This window comes from Liolophura sinensis, chromosome 7 (genome assembly GCF_032854445.1).
Source record: "Liolophura sinensis isolate JHLJ2023 chromosome 7, CUHK_Ljap_v2, whole genome shotgun sequence".
Classification (NCBI taxonomy): domain Eukaryota; kingdom Metazoa; phylum Mollusca; class Polyplacophora; order Chitonida; family Chitonidae; genus Liolophura; species Liolophura sinensis.
Genome location: NC_088301.1, coordinates 32,310,329 through 32,331,809, shown reverse-complemented (window position 1 = coordinate 32,331,809; position 21,481 = coordinate 32,310,329). Strand labels below are relative to the sequence as shown.

Sequence of the window (21,481 nt, the reverse complement as noted above, 5' to 3'; positions counted from 1 at the left end):
CAAATACACTGTTATAAGCTTGCTCATTCTTTAATTTTGTATTATTCATAATTTCTATTCCCAAAACACCGATGTCTGCTTTGCATAAGTATGATAAACCTCATCATTCCTGGTTAATATTGGTTTAATAAAACTAAACCATAGTGTTTATTTCATTTGAATGTCAAATATGGAAGTGAAGTGACTTTCCAGCATGGAGAATACCGACAATATGGAGTTCCGTCAATTATAAGTGGCTGGTGTTGTGACATGCTGTAAGTAATCCAAAGGTGACCCACAACAGCAATACCTCCTCACACATCATTGTCATTCCCCATCCACTGGATCAGGATATCAGTATCCGTATAATGCAGAAACGACCACCTTTGTAACAAACCAACAAAAAAAGTATATTCGTGAAATACCTTTCCAAAACTTGTATTTTACACCAAATAAAAGTGTCTTGGAAAGTACATGTAAGGCCTGGAGAGTTCTATTACTTTTACGCCGGCTTGTTTTTTTCAGTCTCAAAATGTGGAACTTGAGTAATAAAATTGGATTTCATATTGGGACATAGAGTTCACTGATTTCCTGTTTTATTTATTTAATTATTTATTTAATAAATGTAATACCCCAGACATTTTCAATTATATGTCAGCTCTCAGATTCTTGATGGAGGAAACCGGATTGTTTTTTATAGTCTGTCTTTTAGAACAATTTCAAAATAGCAAAATAAAGCATCCTCGGGTGAGGACGTGCGTTTTGTGGAGCTTTGGCAGTGCTCAGCAACGCCCTAGCTGTTAACTTAGAAGTTACCCTAGCCATACATATTGGGACCTGCTTTATACCACCATGCCACCAAAGCCTCAGAATTCGGACAACCCCAACAAAAGTCTTAGATCGACAACAAGAAGCCAAATCCAAACCGATGAAGATAAAAAGTTTCGTGATTTTATGATGAATTCGGTGAGTGACATTCCACAAACTCCATGCAAGGTACATGATATAATTTACGTTTCGGAGGAATTGATGAAAAATCTGATGAAAATGCGTTTCAGATTGTAAAGTCTGTTATTGAAGACAAGCTGGAACTGACGGACATCAATATTGAAAACGCACACCGTGTGGGAAAACAAAGAGAGGGTCAAAATCGCCATATTTTGGGTAAATTACGCGTCCCCAGCGAAGAGAAGTTTTATTTAAAGCCAAGGAACTTCTGAAAGATTCGTCTGTACTTGTAACCGAAGATCTGGCCCCCGAACACAGGCGTCGATGTTCATGTAATAGAGGTATATACATGCAGAACTACCCTGATGTAAGCAAGTCCATGTGTACCCATGAACGCCTGTTGCATTACCAGGAGGTAGAGGGTAGCTGTCGGTAGCTCCCTCAATATAGCACACCACACTTCTCTAAAACTAGTTGGCATGCACGCTGCTTTTATGCTTCTTTCACAAGTTCTTACTGAAAGACTGTACAGTGAAAACCGGTCTGACCCTTTATGAATTGTGCCATGACACTGCTCGTGACCCCCGTGTCGTAGCCACAGTGCCTGCACGCTTTCCAATCCACAGCATCTTATCATTATATCCAACCACACTGCACGGATTATGTGCTTTCGACTCTGTCTTAAAACCTCATGTTAATTACATCCACTTACCTTGTCGTGTGACTTGTAGAAAATCCTACACAACCGTATGACTAATTTTTGTTTTTTGTGTATATATTGTGGCTCTTTTACAAATCACTTTCTTTGTATTCGTTAAGTATATTTTAAGTGTATTACTTCTCTATGTGTACCTTACACCTATAATTGACACTCATCCTGGGTTTTTTTATGTGGAATAATTGTACAGAATCATTCGCATATTACTCAACTAAATATGGATAATGACACAGACTCTTTTATGCCTGTTCCACCTCACAATTCATTCTCCCACCTGCCATTCCATGATGTTCCCTACATAACACCAACTTCATCATCAGCTGCCTCGCCCACCGTCTCAACATATAATCTTGATATTATTGACCAGATGTGCTTCAATCCAATTGAACTGAATGACTATGATGCATCTAAAACACATATTGTTGACAACGAACATGAAATTGCCTATTGGGGTAATTTAGACTCTCACCTGTCCAACTCCTATAGCCCTAAAGGTTTTACTCAATAGCTAGAAACCCTCGATTTTATGATTATCAAAATCAGTTTTTAACCTTTCATTTAAATGCCCGTAGCTTAAAAAAAATTTTGACGAAATTACTTGCTTTATCCATACTCTCAATCTTAACTTTTCAGTCCTTGGATTTTCAGAAAGTTGGCTCTGCCCGTTAACCGAATGCTTATATTCTATGCCAGGCTACACTTTATATTCTGCCTCCCGAGATAAACGGAAGGGAAGAGGTGTTGCACTCTACGCGATGATCTTTCTTTTTTGGATGAATATTGTGGATATGAGTCTATATTTGTGGAGATTGCTGCTCCGTCAAATGTCTATGTTGTTGGAATTATTTATCACCCTCCAGACAAAAACGTGTGTCGTTTTAATGAAAAACTTAGCACAGCCCTTCGTAATATACCCGCAAACAAAAAATGTATTATCTTGGATGACTTCAAGATAGACTTATTCAAGTGTGATAGCCGTTTACCATCAAAAGATTTTTTTGAACTAATGAAGTGTCATTACCTTTTTCCTTCCATTACAAAACCTACTCGAGTATGTACTCGCTCTGCTACCCTTATAGATAACATCTTCACAAACTTGCATACTCAACGCAATTTCTCCGGTATTTTTTTAACACATATATCTGACCATTTCCTTACATTCAATATCTTCCAGACTAATGCTTTTTCGAAAGAAACATCAACTTACTCTTTTCGAAAAAAGACTCCAGAAGAAAATGTTCAAAATATAGACCGGCATGATGTTCTATCATCGGATGGTGTTAATGAGGCTTTATCCTGTTTTACTGGGAAATTATCCATAACATACGACACATGCTTTTCTGTTGTGACCATAGACAGCCCATTGAAACATACTCGCAAACCTTGGGTCACACGAGGTATTTTACGGTCTGTATTCGAGAAGAACAAACTTTATCGCAAGTGTATGAGATCTACCGATATATCTACTCGCGTCAAATATAGGACGTACAGGAACAAACTGAACAACCGTTTTTTTGCGAAAGCATTACTTCGAAAAAGAACTAAATGACCAAAATCACAATATAAAAGGAACTTGGAAAGTATTGAATGATCTAATAGGGCGTGGTAAATGCAAGAACATGCCTAAATGTTTTAATATTGATGGCTTATCTGTTTCAGATAAAAGCGTCGTTTCCAATAGATTTAATGGCTTTTTTGACTATTGCTTCCAGTCTGGATGCTAAGATACCCCCAAGCCCTAAACATTTTTCAGATTTTCTAGGTGAGCCTGTAGAAGAAACTTTTCAATTTTCTCCTGTCTCGCCTGGTCTTGTTGAAACCACTATACACAATCTAAAGTCATCAGCTCCAGGCTTAGATGATATTTGCATGTCTGATCTCAAACTTGTGGCAAAAGATATTTCAGCTCCCCTTACACATGTAGTTAATTTGTTCCTTATGTCGGGTTGTATGCCGTCTACGTTGAAATCTGCAAAAATTACCCCCATTTTTAAATGTGGTAATACCAGTGACATCACAACCTACCTTCCTATCTCGTTATTACCTAGTCTGAGCAAAATAATGGAAAACACAGTTGTAAACATGATGAATGATTTTCTGACAGCCAATGACATCATTTCGCCCAACCAAGTTGGTTTTAGAACTGGGCACTCCACTACCCACGCGGCGTGCACTCTATACAACTAGCTCGTAGTTGACAAAGACGCCAAACAACATTCTGTCGTGTCGTTCCTTGACCTGTCAAAAGCTTTTGACACTGTCAACCAAAAAATCCTTCTACAAAAACTGGAATACTATGGTTTTCGAGCTCACAGCGCTCAGTGGTTCGAGAGCTATCTATCTGGGCGATCCCAACCAGTTCACTTTGAGAGAAATATGTCAAAAGACCGTAAGGTAAATTGTGGTGTTCCCCTGGGCTCCATTCTCGGTCCTATATTATTTTTATTGTACATTAATGACATCACAGCATCATCAGACATTCTGGATTTTACATTATTTGCTGATGATACAAGTGTCTGCACTTATGCGCCTACAAGCACCGAGGCTGTATCCACTATGTCTGTAGAGTTGCATAAAATTTCCGATTGGCTTATCCCTTGGGATATTAGTAAATATTAGTAAAACAAAATGCATTCACATAAATGTACCCAAAAATAAGGCACTTCCACCACCGCTTTATTTGCATGGCGTTGAAATAGCCAAGAACACAAGTTCTTGGGATTTTTTTAAATTCCAGGCTGTCTTGGACATCTCACATTAACTTTATTAGTAAGAAGGTTTCCAGAAATATTGGCATCATCAAACACATTCGAGCAAATGTCAACAAAAAACACTGTTTATTTTGTACTACTCTCTGATATTCCCTTATCTTTCCTATGTAAATGCTTTATGGGGTAACACATACATGAGTCATCTCCATCACTTAGTAATTCTTCAGAAACGCATCATCCGCCTCATCACTTTCTCACAAAGACTGGATCATACGACTCCAATATTTAAGAACCTCAAAATCCTCCCACTTGCACAAATGCACAGATACTCATCCTTGCTACTCACACATAAATTCACTCACCAATCACCCTCTCTTCCTCACAAATTTCAACAGCTCTTCAAAAGACAATCTGACGTTCACAATTACTCAACCAGATCCTATTCTTTCAACCTGCATGTACGTTTTCTAACTTCAAATCTGTCCACACATTTCATCAGATCATTAGCCCCAAGGGAGTGGAATAGGATTCCTCCAGACCTCAAAGTACTTAATGCCACGTCCTTATTCAAATCCAGGTTAAAAGGTTTTTAATAAACAATATTTGATCCAAATTAGTCATAGAATCCACTAGACAGAAGGTGTCTACAAAATATTATTCACACTATTGTATAGTTAACTTAGGTTTTTGTAGTGTTACATTTCTATGTTAATTTTTTCCCAAGTAAATTTGTTTTTTGTTAATACAATTGTTCAATAATTATCGCTCCTCACCAAGCATGTATTATTATTATTTGATAATAATGAGTCAGGAATAGAACAAGTCCCTCAGACTTTATTCCCCCCATTTACAAAATATTATTCACACTATTGTATAGTTAACTTAGGTTTTTGTAGTGTTACATTTCTATGTTAATTTTTTCCCAAGTAAATTTGTTTTTTGTTAATACAATTGTTCAATAATTATCGCTCCTCACCAAGCATGTATTATTATTATTTGATAATAATGAGTCAGGAATAGAACAAGTCCCTCAGACTTTATTCCCCCCATTTACGAGATGTGTAATTATGCATATATTTACGTGTGGTGAATAAACATTCAATTCAATTCAATTCAATTCAATTCAAAAAATTTGTTTGCAGCGCCAGTAGCAGGGTCTTACTAGTGTTTGTTACGTGATGGGCCATTTCAGAACCAGCACTGGTTGCCGACCCTCCGGGCTGGTTCCCCTACAGGCCTACCCAACGCGTGGGACAAGCACCGATAGTGACTCTTGAACTCGTCAATGTTAACGTAGCAGCCCTGGGGAAAAGAAATGATATCACTTTATATACATGTATTAGTATTGATAACGACGAAGAATGAATGGTTTACAAGCCTGTAATTCAAATGAAAAAAATATTCAAGTGCCTACTATACATGCAGGAGTGATTCGAGGTCCAGATACATAACACTCTAACGATCTAACAATTTCTGACCTCAAAGTACTGAAGTTTGAATGATACGATTGAGTGTCGTAATCACTCATTCATTCCTCATTCTTTGTGGTTCTTCATCATTAATGGGTTTGCGGTAGGCCTATGAAGTACTGTAAAGATTTTACGGTATGCTTATGGAGAACTTTAATGGGTTTATAGTAGGACTAACAAGTCCTGGGAGGAGTTTACGGTACATGCCTATATGGAGTACTCTAATAGGTTTATAGTAGGCCTATAAAGAACTGCAAACGCTTAAGCGTATGCATATGGAGTACCTTAATGGGTTTATGATAGGCCTATTAAGTTTTGTAAAGATTTTACGGTATGCCTATGGAGTACTTTAATGGGTTTGTGATAGGCCTATGAAGTGCTGTTATGAGTTTACGGTATGCCTATTGAGAACTTTAATGGTTTTATAGTAGGACTAACAAGTCCTGGGGGGAGTTTATGGTATATGCCTATATGGAGTACTCTAATAGGTTTATGGTAGGTCTGTGAAGTCCTGTGATGAGTTTACGGTATGCCTATGGAGTACTACCATATATGCGGGATGTATGCCAAATTTAACTGAAGGCCATAACCTTTTAAGGCTAGGGACTCTAAAAGCATTTTATGAATAGTTGAAACCAAAGGGTGACTGAGATACATATATATTTTCCGACCTGAAAATTAATCACTGACTACGGGTTTGAAATTTAAAATTGGATGTCTTGATCAGATCGACTGGTGAAATCCTAGGCCTGACATTCAGTTCAAATCACTGAATTAAAACTGTTGACTGCTTCTCTTTTGCATGTTACCAACTTTATTTACACATTATTTCATACATATTCCTTTGGAAACTGGTGTTTTACGGAGTTTTTGTTGGAAATGGGTTTTTATCGACTTTATATGACCATATGTAAATAAATGCCCGGCTTGACGCTTATATTTATAGAACCCAATAATCTCACGCGAGAAGACACACTTTGGAATTTGCCCGTCAGAAAAAATGTGTTCAGTATTTCGAAAGTTGCAATGTTATTTTTCAGGGTTCTGGACACATTCACGATAACAACGTTTTTCTTTTTATTTAAGCCTGCTGTAATAAAACTCTTATGGTTACTGTTGCCCTAGGCATATGCCATAACAAGGTCCAGCTTTCACTGCAACTGACCATTGTTTTAAAGAAGACGAAAAAGATTTATATACTTCCCCAAAATTGATACTGTGAACATCTTGAAAGTGTCCTCCGCAAAACCAGTGAATTTTAAGGTGAATTTTAACAGCTTTCCTTGCTCACCATGAAGTAATAGAAGCTTCACAGCAACACACCCCATATAAGAGTTATAAAACATGTCAAAGAGTTAAACATTTGCATGGTTTAAGTCCAGCATCAGCATGAACATATGAGGGGAAAATGGTTTGAAAAACAAACTTAAGATACTACAGGCTTTCGTATCTGGAAAATGTCCCACAAAATCTGCAAGTTTCATGAAAATTTCCTTGCTGCGTTGATTAACACAGTTAACACAGTATAGGTTCTATATGGACGGACGCTCATTTTTCCTAAACTCATCTTCCTTCCAAAGGGAAGCCTTTAATATGGTTAAGCCTACTGTCAGCAGCTGTATCATAATTAACATCCGGCCTGCTACAAGATCTAATTAAAATTACCTCTAAGTGCCGCCGTCCCCCATTCAAGGTGAACTCTTCACGACCGTGAAGAACGCGCCGATTGTTAAACACAATGGCGTCTCCTGGTTCCAACTTGACACATTTCTGGTAATAAACCATACAACAAAGAAATTAACCCAAACTTTAGCCCGTCCAGTCTTTTTGTGACTTCGTTATTTGCTAATGCGATTAATTAAATACAAACTACAATAACCGACTGAATAGGCCGACAATCCGGTCCAAAAATACGTTATATTTACTGATACTGCTGGCAATCCTTGTGAACTAGACCTTATCCGGTTTTAAAAGTTCTCAGCTGATTTCTTGGCTACAAGTTGACATATTAAAATTCAGGTAAGCACGGTAAACATATAAGTTAATTGTTACGTTCAACATTCTGACACTTTGTCATTTTGTGCGGTATTTTAGATTCTCCTTTTGATTGCTCACACTTGTTATTGATCTCCATTCATTACATTCAATCGAACACATGCTTGAGGTGGTTAATTGGAAAAGAAATTTATAGATTCAGTCTCTCTGATTGTCAGGATGTGGTGACAATAAGCCGTGGATGCCGCGCGTGGCTGTTTGCGTAATATTACTTCATTATACTTGAATGGGTTTACCCACTTATCCACCAATATGATGTGCAATACCTGTAGGTCAAATGGGAAATTTGGTCGGTGGTTGAACCAAAGTACTCCTATATCCACCCCGGCCTCCTCTAAAACTGACTGCCTTCTTCTAAGTGAAGAAGTCTTGAGTAATTGTATGCCAGATATATTGCAATTACAGCAATGCATATTTTTGTCACCATATAAATTCTGCCATGGTGTTAGGGACGTGTTATTTGCTACGATTTAAGTATTTACATGAACGGTTAGAATAAAACCCTGACTGAGGTAAACTGACAAGAGGCCTTATTTTACTGGTTAGGTGTGACAATGAGCCAACTGTCCCACTGTTGCCGCTGTTCAGGTTTTACTCTCTATGCTGTAGTCTTTTATACTTTCGTTATAATCACAATCACATAAATAAAATTCTTTAATGCATTAAAATGGAATGGTGCAATTGAGTGTATATCTTGGACCAGAAAAGTTTTGTTATTCTTTAATCTTTTTTTTCATCATTCCCATGGTGCTATCGTATATTTATTTATTTGATAGTTGTTCAACATCATACTCAAGATTTCTTCACCTACACGCGGCCAGTGTTATTGGAAACCCGACAAACTTTCCGACATATGACGTTCAAATATGCGCACCATCTTGGTGTTAGCTAACTGGGGATCCACAAAGCCCATTCTGACTTAATTTAAAATTTAAAACTCTGTACGATGCTTAGTTTTTGGTAATGGAAGTTGAAATTTGGGCATATTTTCTTAAGTTAATACTGATGAGGGATACAAAATTTTAATTTCTAAAACCCCAAAATAAGCTTTGAGATCATACTTCAAATTTTGACTTAAGTCAGGAATAGCTTTTGTGGGATCAGACACTGATCTCCATCTAACGCTAGATTACACAAACGGCCACAGTTGCGTAGCTGGCGACGTATTGTCACCAAGTCCCACTCGTCCATCCCATTCCCCAAGAACGGTGAGCGTCTAAATTCAACATTCTCTGTCCAATGCAAGATTTGAACCCGCACCTCCTGTGTTCTACTGAGTTAAAGGAAAGCGTCTTTCACCAGCCCCTTTCCCATATTTATTGTGTAATATACACTATATGTAAGGTTTTTACATTTACAATACGATTTTCAAGCTAAAAATCATGGTATACAAACCAGCATGTCAGAGAATCTTATCTGCGCGGCAAACAGGCGATAGGCACGGTAGTAAGCTTCCACGTCCTCCTGAGAATAACACAGGATTTTGCTTTTAGTTTAGACAAAATATCTTGGACTTCAGAACATTTAGAAAATTGTATAAGCTTTTTCTGTTGGTTTATTTCATCTGGGAATCGGAATATACCCAGTGTAATCACCACATTCGGCCTTGTCCTAAAAAAAACCTCATGACCTAAATCCTCAGCTGAACCATGCAGTGAGAGCTGGAACTCATTGGTAAGGGCCTGTCGCCACAAAACAATGTACCATCTTGAATGACTAAGCCAGCGCCGGACATGTACTTTTAAGTGTAGTGTGTCAATTCGGCTTTACCTCAAGATCAAACCTGTCTTTGCTGTCAGCCAATGACCGACGACCCTGTCGCTTTTAATGAGTTGCTTACCTCCGCAACGGCCAAGGGACCTTCGTTTTGCTGTGTCCAGAATACAGCCGCAATCTGCATACAAGTTTTCAAAAAATAAATAAACAAATAAATAAAAATAATAATAATAAATATAAATAATAAATAAACCCGGAAACATTTATTTGAGTCGTTCCACGTTTAATGAAATTCAATTGTAAGAACTAAATACTGCACTAAACACAATATATTCCGCAGCCAGAAAAGTTGAAACAAAAACTTAGTAATAGGAGTATATAGGCCACACCGAAATTATATACTGTAATTGTTCAGGAGTGTTGCTGTCACTGAATGTGTTAACAATAACGTAGCTTACAACACATTCATTTTGACACAATTTCGCACAGTTATACTTCTCATATTTGAGAATTTGAGTGGGCTTCAGTATTTACCTCGTCTCTGTGATTCAGTAATATATGTGGCCTCTGAAAGGTCATGTACACGGGATTTTCTCTGCATAGAACAAAAGAAAGACGAAGACAGTTATGAAGAATGTAAATGACCACAGAATGGAGATTAAAATCAGAGCAGCATCGAGAGTTTCTGCTTTCTTGGACACAGGCAATACATAGGCCTATATTTGGTAATACTATGGCTGTGATTTTCTCAAAGAACGATGTATACAGAAGTGTTTTTTTTTATTTTAGTCGATGATGTTTTTGGTTTAGCCAGTGAGAATCTTTTATGGTATTTTAAATGTTTTTAAACGAATCACATTTTCTAATCAACTGGTCCACCTCGGTTCGGGTCACAAGACTTGGTACTTGTTGCTTCCTCGCTGGACGCTCAGCACTGAGATATTAGAGTAAGGAATAGGATTGAGAGTAACAGGAATGGTTGGCCTGGTGTCAGTATAATGTGACTGGGTTGGGTGTTATGCCTGGTGTCAGTATAATGTGACTGGGTGGGGTGTCATGCCTGGTGTCAGTATAATGTGACTGGACGGGGCGTTATGTCTGGTGTCAGTATAATGTGACTGGGTGGGGTGTCATGCCTGGTGTCAGTATAATGTGACTGGACCGGTGTCATGCCTGGTGTCAGTATAATGTGACTGGGTGGGGTGTCATGTCTGGGTTAAGCAACAGAAAACCGTGCTTAAGTAGAATTTAATTGGCTCATTTTTTTTGGAAAGTCACTCCATGGGGAAAAACATTTACTGAACTTAGTTAACTTGGAAAGTTTCATAAAGTCGGGTGCATGTAGGTCTATATACCTTTCAAAGTGGATCCTCTGGAAGGTAGCTGGGATCCTGGCCAGATCCCGGAACTCCTGTGGGTGACTCTCCCGGAACCTCTCCGCAACGTGGAAGACATCCAGCAGATGACTCCCGCCTCCCGTCACACAGGAGTCAAAACTGGAATCATCAACCATATACTTATGATAACGGCAGCAGACATATGATCTAATTCTCATAGCTTCAGGCCGGGGATAAGACGCTAGTCTGGACTAGTGCTCGGTTCATTGACTATGAGCTATACATTACTACAATGTTACTCTATGAAGATCTAGATCCAAGAAATGTAATAATGTGACTTTTATAGACATGGATGCCAATACGTGGTGAATGTTAGTGTCCATTTTTGATCGTGACTTTCGCGACCATACAGGAGAGCCCGGTTTTAATAAAACCGCAACTTTCGTGCCCAAGCCGAAGGCTTTCGACCTGCGCGACCACAGATGACGTGAAATCGCCCTCCGCGTCTTCAGAACCCCTCCGCGGGACGCTATCAGATAGTTAGGGGGCCTATTATTTAGGTCGTGTAATATAGTCTGCAGCTATCAGTCACCTTACCTATATTTATTACGAGCAACGCTATTTATGCTGCTTTTGACAGTATAATATACCGAACTAATTGTACATTAAACCACATCTGTACCACAACGATATCGTTTTCCACATTTAAAGAACCGTTTAAGGATGTTCAAATGACACCGATATCAGACTGATGCAGGTCAAACACCATTTATCAGAGAGTACTGATCACGTAGCGTCCATTTCTTTCTCTTCAACGTTTGGGATAAAAAGTTTCTAAGTCACTAAGTGAAGTGTCAACCGCACTTACCCTACCTTTTTCAGTGAGACAGCCTTTAACAATGGATCAGAAGAAAACATACGCCCAATTCAGACTCTGTATAACTGGACACCGTCTTAGCAGGAACGAAGTCAGGAGACCAGGGGTCAAAATCGGGTCAGGTCATACCAAAGACTTTAAAAATGGTACTTGTTGCTACCCCGCTTGGCGCTCAGCACTGAGAGGTTAAAGCAAGGAAACTAGACTAGTTGGCCCGGTGTCAGTATAATGTGACTGTGTGGGGTGTCATGCATGGTGTCTTCGGCATTATATTTCAGTGGCGGCAGCACATTGGAGACATGGACTCGCCCTGCCACAGGAAGACACGGTATTTTTACACACAACTAATAACTCCTCGTCGTCATATGACTTAAAAATTGTTAAGTTCGACGTTAAATCCCAAGCATTCATTCATTCATTCTTAGCAGGAGAGTGGCCTACTTACCTGAGGCAATGTAGAAGCTGGAGTCCCGGGGGTGATTCGTAGTTTAGCAGGTCCATGTGAAGATTTAGTCTGGACACACTGTAAGCTATGTTGATAGGGTCTGGTTCGTTCACAACCTGGAACGTCTGTAACAAGGAGCCACGAGATTACCGTTGTCACTGTAGCGTGCTTGACGTGCTAACCACAAACCTGGGCCCAGTTTCACTAAGACGTCTTACATGTACGATAATCGCACATATAGGACAATGGTACGGTAATAATGATGAACAAAATGTCATACTACAAATGTACGATCAAAAAATGACTCACGTCGCATAATGACTATAAACCGTGATACACCCATCAATGAATAAATCATATGAACCAGTTCAAACTATTGCATTCAAATGGCTTCTTCGATTGGTGTTTAGCACAAGGATTATTTTATCTCACATGTAAAGAATCAGCCGTGTTGTGATTTTTTTTATGTGATCATTAGCTATGAATGTAAACTGCTCACTCCACCCCCAGACACTACACAGTGGTCACTTACCCTCCCGTAGCTTGTACTCTGCACTGGGGCAATCATTTCTGCTACCTGTGAAACAACGGAATATTTTACGGGAGCTGGGGACTCACATGAGCTCGTCTTAATTTCATTTTTTATATAGAATCTTAGTTCCTTGGTGTTGTGTATTGAGCGTTATTCAAATTAGCTTTGCGATTGTTTACCTGAAATGTCCAGTTTGGTTGAAGGCTGGTATGTACGTAGGCAATGTCGATTTACACGGCTAGATTGTCTCCGGCGCTGTTTTTAGTCACAAGGTGAATGCCACGATGTCATTTCATTGAAAAACCACCTTTTCACAAAGAAGAGCTTGACAGCAACCTGCGGACGGTCGTAGGTTCTCCCTGACTCTGCATGTGTGCCAATTTCCTCCCAACATAATGTTTGCCGCCGTCGTATAAGTGAAATATTCTTCAGAACGGCCTAAAACATCAATCAATTAAATATACAAATAAATGCAAAGAAGAGTTTGGGAAGCGGTTCGCTCCCATACTCCTTACAGCGCATGCGTTGCTTTCGCATTACATCACTGCCACCAATAGACAAGCTTGACCTTTGGAACCTGTAAGACGCACTTAAACTTGTGTAGGCTTTGCGTCATCACTTGTGTCCTCCCGCGGAACTATGTAATCAAAGTCCTTCAATAAAATTGCTCTAGTTTCTTGTTAGAATCATACTGTACATAATTTAGATAAAGAGAATGCATATGTATAAAATATTATTAGAGGCAACGATTGAGACGGATTGCTTGTGTTTTCTGACATCACTTCTGCCTCATCACCGTGACCTCAGTGACCTCGGCGTTGTTCAAGATTTCTGTACAAAATTTGCTATTTTGCAGAGAGCGACACATGCGTTGCAAGGAGTATAGTTCGCTCCTACTCGCAGCTCCTTGACCAATGAGGTCGAATCCAGTTTCCGTTACTTTGACTGCAGCTTTGAGTTAGAAGGTGTTAGGTACTTAGCGAAGTGCGGTGTTTTACTCCGTGGATTCATTCACCCATAGCTCCCACCATAATCCTGGTATAAGTGAAAATATTCTTCAGTACGGCTTTAAACACCAATTTAACAAGAAGTGTTGCCTCAATCCCAGCTCCGGACAGGGAATCAGCGGTATGCCCTCACTTTTACGGTTCTAGGTGCCGTAAAAGCTCGGCGAAGGCGATCTCCCGGTTGCGCACAACTTTTAGTGAGCATTACGTTATGAGAGTTTAGTGAATCCTGCCTCTGTATGACATATATTAAAAAGTTTGTCAGTTTCTCGCCAAAAGCCGGTGGTACTCCGGGTACTAAAACTGACCTCCGTGGTATGTCCCACAATTCAAACCAATATGTACACACACAGAAAGTCCAGAATTAAGTCGTTATACGATTATTTTCAGAGAATACCTTAGCAATTTGTTCAGGCTTGGTGGGGATGTCTTTAACGAGGCACATTCCGTAGTCGCTGATGTACTCCAGCCATCTAAAACATGGCGTAATGTCATGGATCAATGACGGACTTCTTGACCTATTTTTAAAATTTCCCTTTCTTGAAAAGAATTATTGCAAATGCCTTTAAATATTTGATTGATGAATCATACAGTGTTTGGGTGTCGAGGATTTCACAAGGTATACACTGACTAAAATCGGCTAAAGGGCTACGACTGCAAACTAATTGAGCTTAAAGACTTTAAACCAGGCGGATACATGGTGTTTGAACATTATTGACTACAGCAATCTAATAAATTTAATTAATAAATAAATAATGATAGAACCTTTTACCTGAGTAAACCTTCTTGGGAATTCTGAACATCCTTCAGGGATATCTGGGGGATACCCTCCTGAAAATAAGAGCAAATAAGATGCTATGTTTGTGTCACTTTTACTGTACGGGTACTAACAACAAAAAATCCTGACTGCAGCCTGAATCCAGATATTCAGCTTGTTAAAATTTAGGCACCCAAAGATCCATAAACAAATGAGCCGAACACAGATTTTGCCCTGAATTGAAACGCTCAATGAAATTGCATTTTTAATATAGCACCTGTGAATAGGTTTTTGGTCTGGAATCCATATCTCGCTTCTCCAATACCTCCTTAGAGTAGCAATGCTGACGTAGAAACTGCAGTGGCACACGAGTCACGTGACCCTTTTCTTCATACCAAGACAGCGCAACATAGTCGTCTGCAATAGGGGGGAAATGGAAGACTTAAAGCCAGGGTCAAACTACCTAGAATTTATAGTTGACATAAAACCCGCTTTAACAACTAATCTAGATCAAATGAGAAAAGAAAGTTAATCTGGTGTTGACGTGGCATTAAAGTGAAACTCTCACTTTAGTCTTGTGTATAAAGGACGCCATGTTCCAATCTTCCGTTAAAAATGATACTTGTTGCTGCTTCGTTTAGCGCTCGGCACTGAGAGGTCAGAGCGAGGAAACAGGACTAGTTGGCCCGGTGTCAGTATAATGTCACTGGGTGAGGTGTCATGCCTGGTGTCTTCGGCATGATATTTTAGTTGCGGCAGCACTTTGGTGTTATGGACTCGCTCTACCATAAGGAGAAACGGTATATCCACACGCACCTATTCACTCCTTGTCATATAACTAAAACAATTGCTAAGATAGCTTGAATCTGCTGTTTCGTGTTTCCATTTATAAAAAGTTCGGGCAAATCGATAATAGCCCACTGATACAATGGCTAGTCTCACACATGTTCCAAGAAATAGGCTCGAATGTGATGCCGTTTATTGTTATTTAGGATTACGAATGACGTCCTTGTTTTATGCAGAAATATTTTCGATTCAGGCATAGCTATTACTTTTATATGGTGGTATTTAAATACCACCCCCCCCCCCCCCCCCCCACCAAAAGTACAAAGTTGGGAAAATAGTCCTATGCATTTTGGTTTAAGGTAAACCACTCCATTGTAGAATATAGTTATTACTATCTTTAAACATGGGTATTTTTTGCGTGTCGGCTTTCACGTGTTGCCATTTTCGCCTTTTTGGCCTCCAGTTTGACAATTTCTATGCATCTATGCAAGTTCCATAGAACTTGAAATATGTCATTTAGCATTTAAACATACATGTCAGAAACATTTAGTATTTATTTATTTATTTGATTGATGTTTTACGCCTTACTCAAGAATATATCACTTACACGAGACGGCCAGCATTGTTGTGGGAGGAAACCCAGCGTTCAGTTCCAGCGCTTTAAAATTTACACTGAGTCAGTGTTGGACAAAGTCGTGAAGATACCGTACATATTGGCTATGTATGTTTGCTGATGCTGGGGAATAATTCCTGCTGTTGGCGAATAACATTGTGTATTATACAAATACTGAGCTAACAGCCTTAACTGTAAAGGCCTGGGGCCGATTGCACAAAGCGATTGTAGGCTAAGTTGACGGTAACTACCATGGCAACATATATTTTTAACATGTGTTGCCGAGATAGTTACAATCAACTTAGCCTACAGTCGCTTTGTGTAAGCGGCCTCTCTTACGTTTGTCCTAGTAAATCAACCACTCAGTGACTCAACTGTTTACAACCTTATCGCCACACGCAATCAGCATCTGATCAGTGAGGCAGTGGAATCGTATGTGGCTTTAAGTTAGGAGGATTGTCAGGTATTTTGTGAATGGCGGTGATTTACTCTGGACACGGTACAGCTCCGCCAACAATCTGGACCGCTATCATTACATAAATAAATGAATGGATGAATGAATCAATGAATAAAAAATAATAACTGAGTAAAAGAATGAACAAATAAATGAATAAATAAATCAATAAAATAAATCAATCAATAAATTACGATACCATGGAGATGTAGGTCTGAAATTGTTGCCGTCTCTGGATAATCCAAGACGTTTTTCTTCCTCTGTCCCGCCGGGGCTCGGCATTGGTCACAGTGACAGTTATGACGTAACCATACACCGTGGAACCTGCACGAACAATGTAGAAGGTAGTTTCTTTGCTTAGCACCTGGGTAAATAATTTCTTTTTACCTGAGTGGAAACAGTTTTCACAAATGTTTTCATTTTGGGGTCGGAGGGGGGGGGGGGATACAGTTCTCGCTTGGGTAAAAACTCAAGTGAGGTATTAACTGTTTTCACTTGGGTAGAAACACAGTTCGTGGAAGTAGAGTAAACTAGAAAACGAGAGTTGAACTGATAAATACTGAGTTCCAGACGTGTCTGTAAGGTGTGCTTTGGATGACATTTCCGCCATCTTTATTCCATGTCTTCAGAAAGGAGAATAAGTCCTGTTATAGCTCGTCGAATGTTAACTATTTCCAACCTGGTGAGAACCTTTTCACCCAGGTAAACCTTTTCACTTAGTAAGAACGTTTTCCTCCAGATAAGAACCTTTTCACCCAGGTAAACCTCTTCACCGAAACAAGAAACCCTTTTCACCCAGGTAAACCTCTTCACCGAAACAAGAAACCCTTTTCACCCAGGTAAACCTCTTCACCGAAACAAGAAACCCTTTTCACCCAGGTAAACCTCTTTACCGAAACAAGAAACCCTTTTCACCCAGGTAAACCTCTTCACCGAAACAAGAAACCCTTTTCACCCAGGTAAACCTCTTCACCGAAACAAGAAACCTTTTTCACCCAGACACGTACATTTTCACCCAATTGAGAACGTTTTGGTACATGGGCTACGCCACTAAGAACTAAACATTTCTTGAAACTGACTGAAAGTCTGAACGGCTCTTGGCATAAGGCGATCATCACCCGAATGTCTTTGCTGTTTGGATTAGATTCTTTTGAGAATTTTTAATTTAAGTATCCAGATCATTATTCGGAGTGTCATTTCTGTGTCGATTACATTCTTCTCTTTAAATTGAGGATCTAGTTTATTATTATTATTCAATTCAGATGAAAGTGTCAAAGCGCTGTTATTGCTTTTTGAAGTGGAGCAAGTGAAATGAACCACAGATGGCCAAAAATAAAAGTCGACTGATCCAGCGAGGACCTAAGACATGGCGGCTAAAGTGACGTTGTCAGCTAATATTTTTGAGCCATTGGGTTCAGTACACTGATAGAAGTGTGCTATCTTATCAAAACACAGATAAGTAAAACCACATGGGAAAACTTATCCGAACAGTAATGTACAGGTGACTATTTACAAACAAACTTATCATTTAGAAAATGCACACATTGTATATCTTCATGTTCTACGAACACAGTCTATTTTCGACATAGTAGGATAAGTTACAGTTGTGGGCACCTGAAGAACTAAAGCAATATGTTGTTTTCGCCCCAGCGTGTTTGCCATTAAGTGTTAGTCATAGGTTTGAACCCGGTTCTCGCTGTTGTGGCTGCGGATGGCGCAGGAGCCAGACGATTTTTCAGGTACTCAGTAAATCCGTAATATGTCCGTCGTTACATTATTAAAAATATGAGCTTAGCATTGATGAAATAAATATTAAGCCAGTCTGAAAATGCCTATTCTGTGGAAATGGTAGGATGAGACTGCTTCTACTGAAAATAAACGCGCAGCTGAGAAAATTGATAAGAGGTCGTATTTTACTGGTTAAGTCTGGCTATTTGCTTTCTGTCACACTGTCGTCGCTGTTCTGGTTTTACTATCTTTGCTGTACATCTTTTATAGTATTGTAGACATAAGTCATGCTCCCAGATAAGGATAGAGTAGAGTAAAAATGTAGGCATACACTTACACCATACACAGAAATTAAAACGGTAGGATGAGACGAGACATTCACACTACAGATTAAAACAGCACAGGGGTCAAACTGTAGACGCTGTACAAACCGCTTGTTTCAGCCAAACAGATACATGTAGGTTAAATATTTCGCAGTTTCATGTTTCAAATAATGACTTGGATCCCAAATCAGAAAATGACTGTGCCAAAACATTTAGCCTAGGGCCATTTCGACTGTCACTCGTCATTTAGAGATGCCTTTTTCGTACTTACAATGACTTTGAAGGGTTACATGGCTTCCGTCATGTCATGAGTTGTTGATGACGCCAAAAACAAAAATCTGTCCTAGATTTATCGTAGAGAATAGTGAACATTGAAAATACCTGGCGTCTGGCCCTTCTTGCCATTTGACGTTCAATATGCCGCCATCTTTGGAGACCCCGATACTTGCTCCAGTCTCTGCCTCAAGCTACAACAACGTCATACCAATACGTGAGAAACATGCGCAGCTGACAAACCCCTAAAGGTCAAGCCGTAGTATTATTTTGTGTTCGACTTCAGGAACGGTTCCACACTGCTATGTTTAAGGCTGACCAGGGTACCAGTAAGACAGATCTCTACTCCTCAAAACCCTCACACTGCAAGTACACTCAAATTTTGTAAAGCTGTGAAGCCCCCGTTAGTGCTTATGGCTGCTAAAGCACTGCCACAGCGAGCAAGAACCCGTCTCTTTTCTGCTGGGAAATGAATTTCTATACAGCTAGCAGCTTATTTTGCAGCAACGGGTGCTCAGCCAAACCGATGCGAGCTGGATTTGAACGCACGACGTCGTTATCCAAGGGTCTGACCTCTGCAGAGCGAAACTTCCAACGGCTAAGGAAGCCAATTAATATGAGAGTTTGGGTCTCGAATTCTTTTGTCATTGACGGTGAAAAATTACCATGTGACCTGTCAGAAATGATAGACAGCAAATTTTGATTACATAGCGTTTGCTAAAAGTTTCTCATTATATGATTCAGAGTAGACGGAAACGGAGAAGGATGAGGAACTGGACGTTTGTGAGTTTACGAAGTTTCCGACGGAAAGCTCTGTCCTGTGTGTCTCTGGAACACGGCGATACAGATTCTTGGTAAATTAATGTCAACCAAAGTTGCCAAATATGTTTGACAAGTCACATGATGCAACAGGACATTTTTCATCTTTAGCGACAAAAAAGTTCAATCTCTAAACTCTCCTATATATTAATATGGTTCGTAAGCGCAATTCAATACACAGGAATACATGTAGATGACTTTGTCTTCTCCTTACCTAACTTTCCCTTACGGAAAACTGGCCGAGTGACAAAAAAGAAAACTACTAAAATCTCTGCTTCGTATAGGCCGCCTATAAAAGCAAAGACATCAAATGTGATACTTACGGAGTTTTGAGTAAGAGAGGAAAGGGAGACTGCTTGGGTTAAAGTGAGTGGTGTGTTATACGAGGTATCTGCTATAACAAAGAAAATCCCACAAAGAAAACAATAACATGATCATATAAAAAACAAGAAGGTACCTTTAAAAGTCCTATACATTCTTGAAGATGTTGATCTAGATAATTCATTCACCCTATACCGGAGTCCGTTGACTGTGTTCGAAATGTTCAGAACATATTTTTTTACACATAAGTTATACATAAACATATTCAATAAATTGCAAGTAGTGTTTGTGTAAACGTTTGATCAATATGGTACACCTTTTCTGAGTCATAAGTGATGAAACAGTGGAAAGTCTCAAATCCGATGGATTAATTTGAAATTTGCCTTATGACAAATACCATATAGTCTAAAGAAAACACTGATGTTCCTACCCTTGAGAAGTTCCACTGTGGAACGCGGTGGTCTGGTGGTACAGGGAAGTCGTGCAGAAAGTGGATGATGCCGTTGAATCTGAGCGAGTGCCCTTCTGAAGAACATCGTGTGCGACCTCTTGGGGTGTGAATGACAAAAAATTTCCCAGGGCTAATGAACGCAACAACATTCGATGATGGTTTTATGAAGGCAACTGACGGGAACCGGTTACAGCCGGATTCTGAGGTCGCCATGGGAATGTACACAGGTGTTCCTTTCAGCATAAATGAAACCCAAGCTTTTTTTTTCGCCTACGCGGATTTTGGTAAGTATAGGTCTATGCAGGGTCAGGATACGATAGATAGTGCGTCTCTTTAGAAAACTTATATCCCATTCAAAGACAAGAACAAAAAAAAAAAGGAAAAGTTATACTTTAATGTATAGGCTATTATTTTATACTAGTAATTAACACTACGGTTTTGCATTTACATGAAGATTGTCCAGTTTCAGGACTCATATAGCAAAAGCTACAGGCAACATAATTATGCTAAGCAATCTCTTAAATATGTTAGATGTTGCACTGCGCGAAAGTAAAAATTACAAATTTATAGAAAACTGATAAGCTAGTCAAATTGTTGGCTTCTTGGCAGACTTCCATATTCACGCCACGAATAAAAACATATTCACGTCACGTCTTAAATCAGTGTCGGCCAACAGTAAATCTTTTCAGATTTATGGGTGCAGGTGATTACGTTAATTGGAGCTAATCTACGTTGTCTAACTATGTCAAATTCTCAAACTTTTGCCTAATCTAGCGTACTTACATACAACGCTTTTCTGTGTGCTTACCTTTCTGATCTCCTTATTTTCTCTCACATGTTTATTTATTATTTACCTAAGCTTATTATCTTTTAAGCTTCACACATATTCGTGCACCCCTTCCCCTCCAACTCCATTTACACAAAGGTATAAAAGAGCAATAAAGATTTGAAATAGGACAACGTCTACTGTGTGATTTAGGTTGATATTTCGTAACATCGAAGACATATGTATACATTGGTAAAGTTAGGGTACGCACAGGTGACCCGTGTTTTTCTGGCACAGGAAAACCAGTTTTAACCGGTTTACTGAAATCAGTGCAAACCTGCCAACATAGGTATATTTATATATCTCCTTTGATATTTAATGAGTGGTATACATTCA

General features: G+C 39.3%; 1 protein-coding gene across 2 annotated transcripts; it reads right to left on the bottom strand.

The window, feature by feature from the left end:
- Window positions 1–6: 6 nt before the first annotated feature.
- On the bottom strand, window positions 7–20,432 carry LOC135471479 (probable gamma-butyrobetaine dioxygenase). Of its 2 annotated transcripts, XM_064750732.1 has the most exons (15): window positions 20,299–20,432; window positions 19,871–19,941; window positions 18,837–18,922; window positions 16,604–16,728; window positions 14,829–14,968; window positions 14,567–14,625; window positions 14,192–14,267; window positions 12,256–12,380; window positions 10,952–11,092; window positions 10,131–10,191; window positions 9,721–9,774; window positions 9,276–9,344; window positions 7,491–7,595; window positions 5,519–5,658; window positions 7–363 (listed from the first exon to the last, which is right to left on the bottom strand). In XM_064750732.1, exons 1-14 carry the CDS (start codon window positions 20,402–20,404, stop codon window positions 5,545–5,547), a joined length of 1,332 nt encoding a protein of 443 aa, XP_064606802.1. In that variant the 5' UTR covers window positions 20,405–20,432; the 3' UTR covers window positions 7–363; window positions 5,519–5,544. The 2 variants fall into 2 exon arrangements, with proteins under 2 accessions (XP_064606802.1, XP_064606801.1); XM_064750731.1 differs by lacking the exon at window positions 7–363 and having other exon boundaries at window positions 5,212–5,658.
- Between the last annotated feature and the right edge of the window lie 1,049 nt (window positions 20,433–21,481).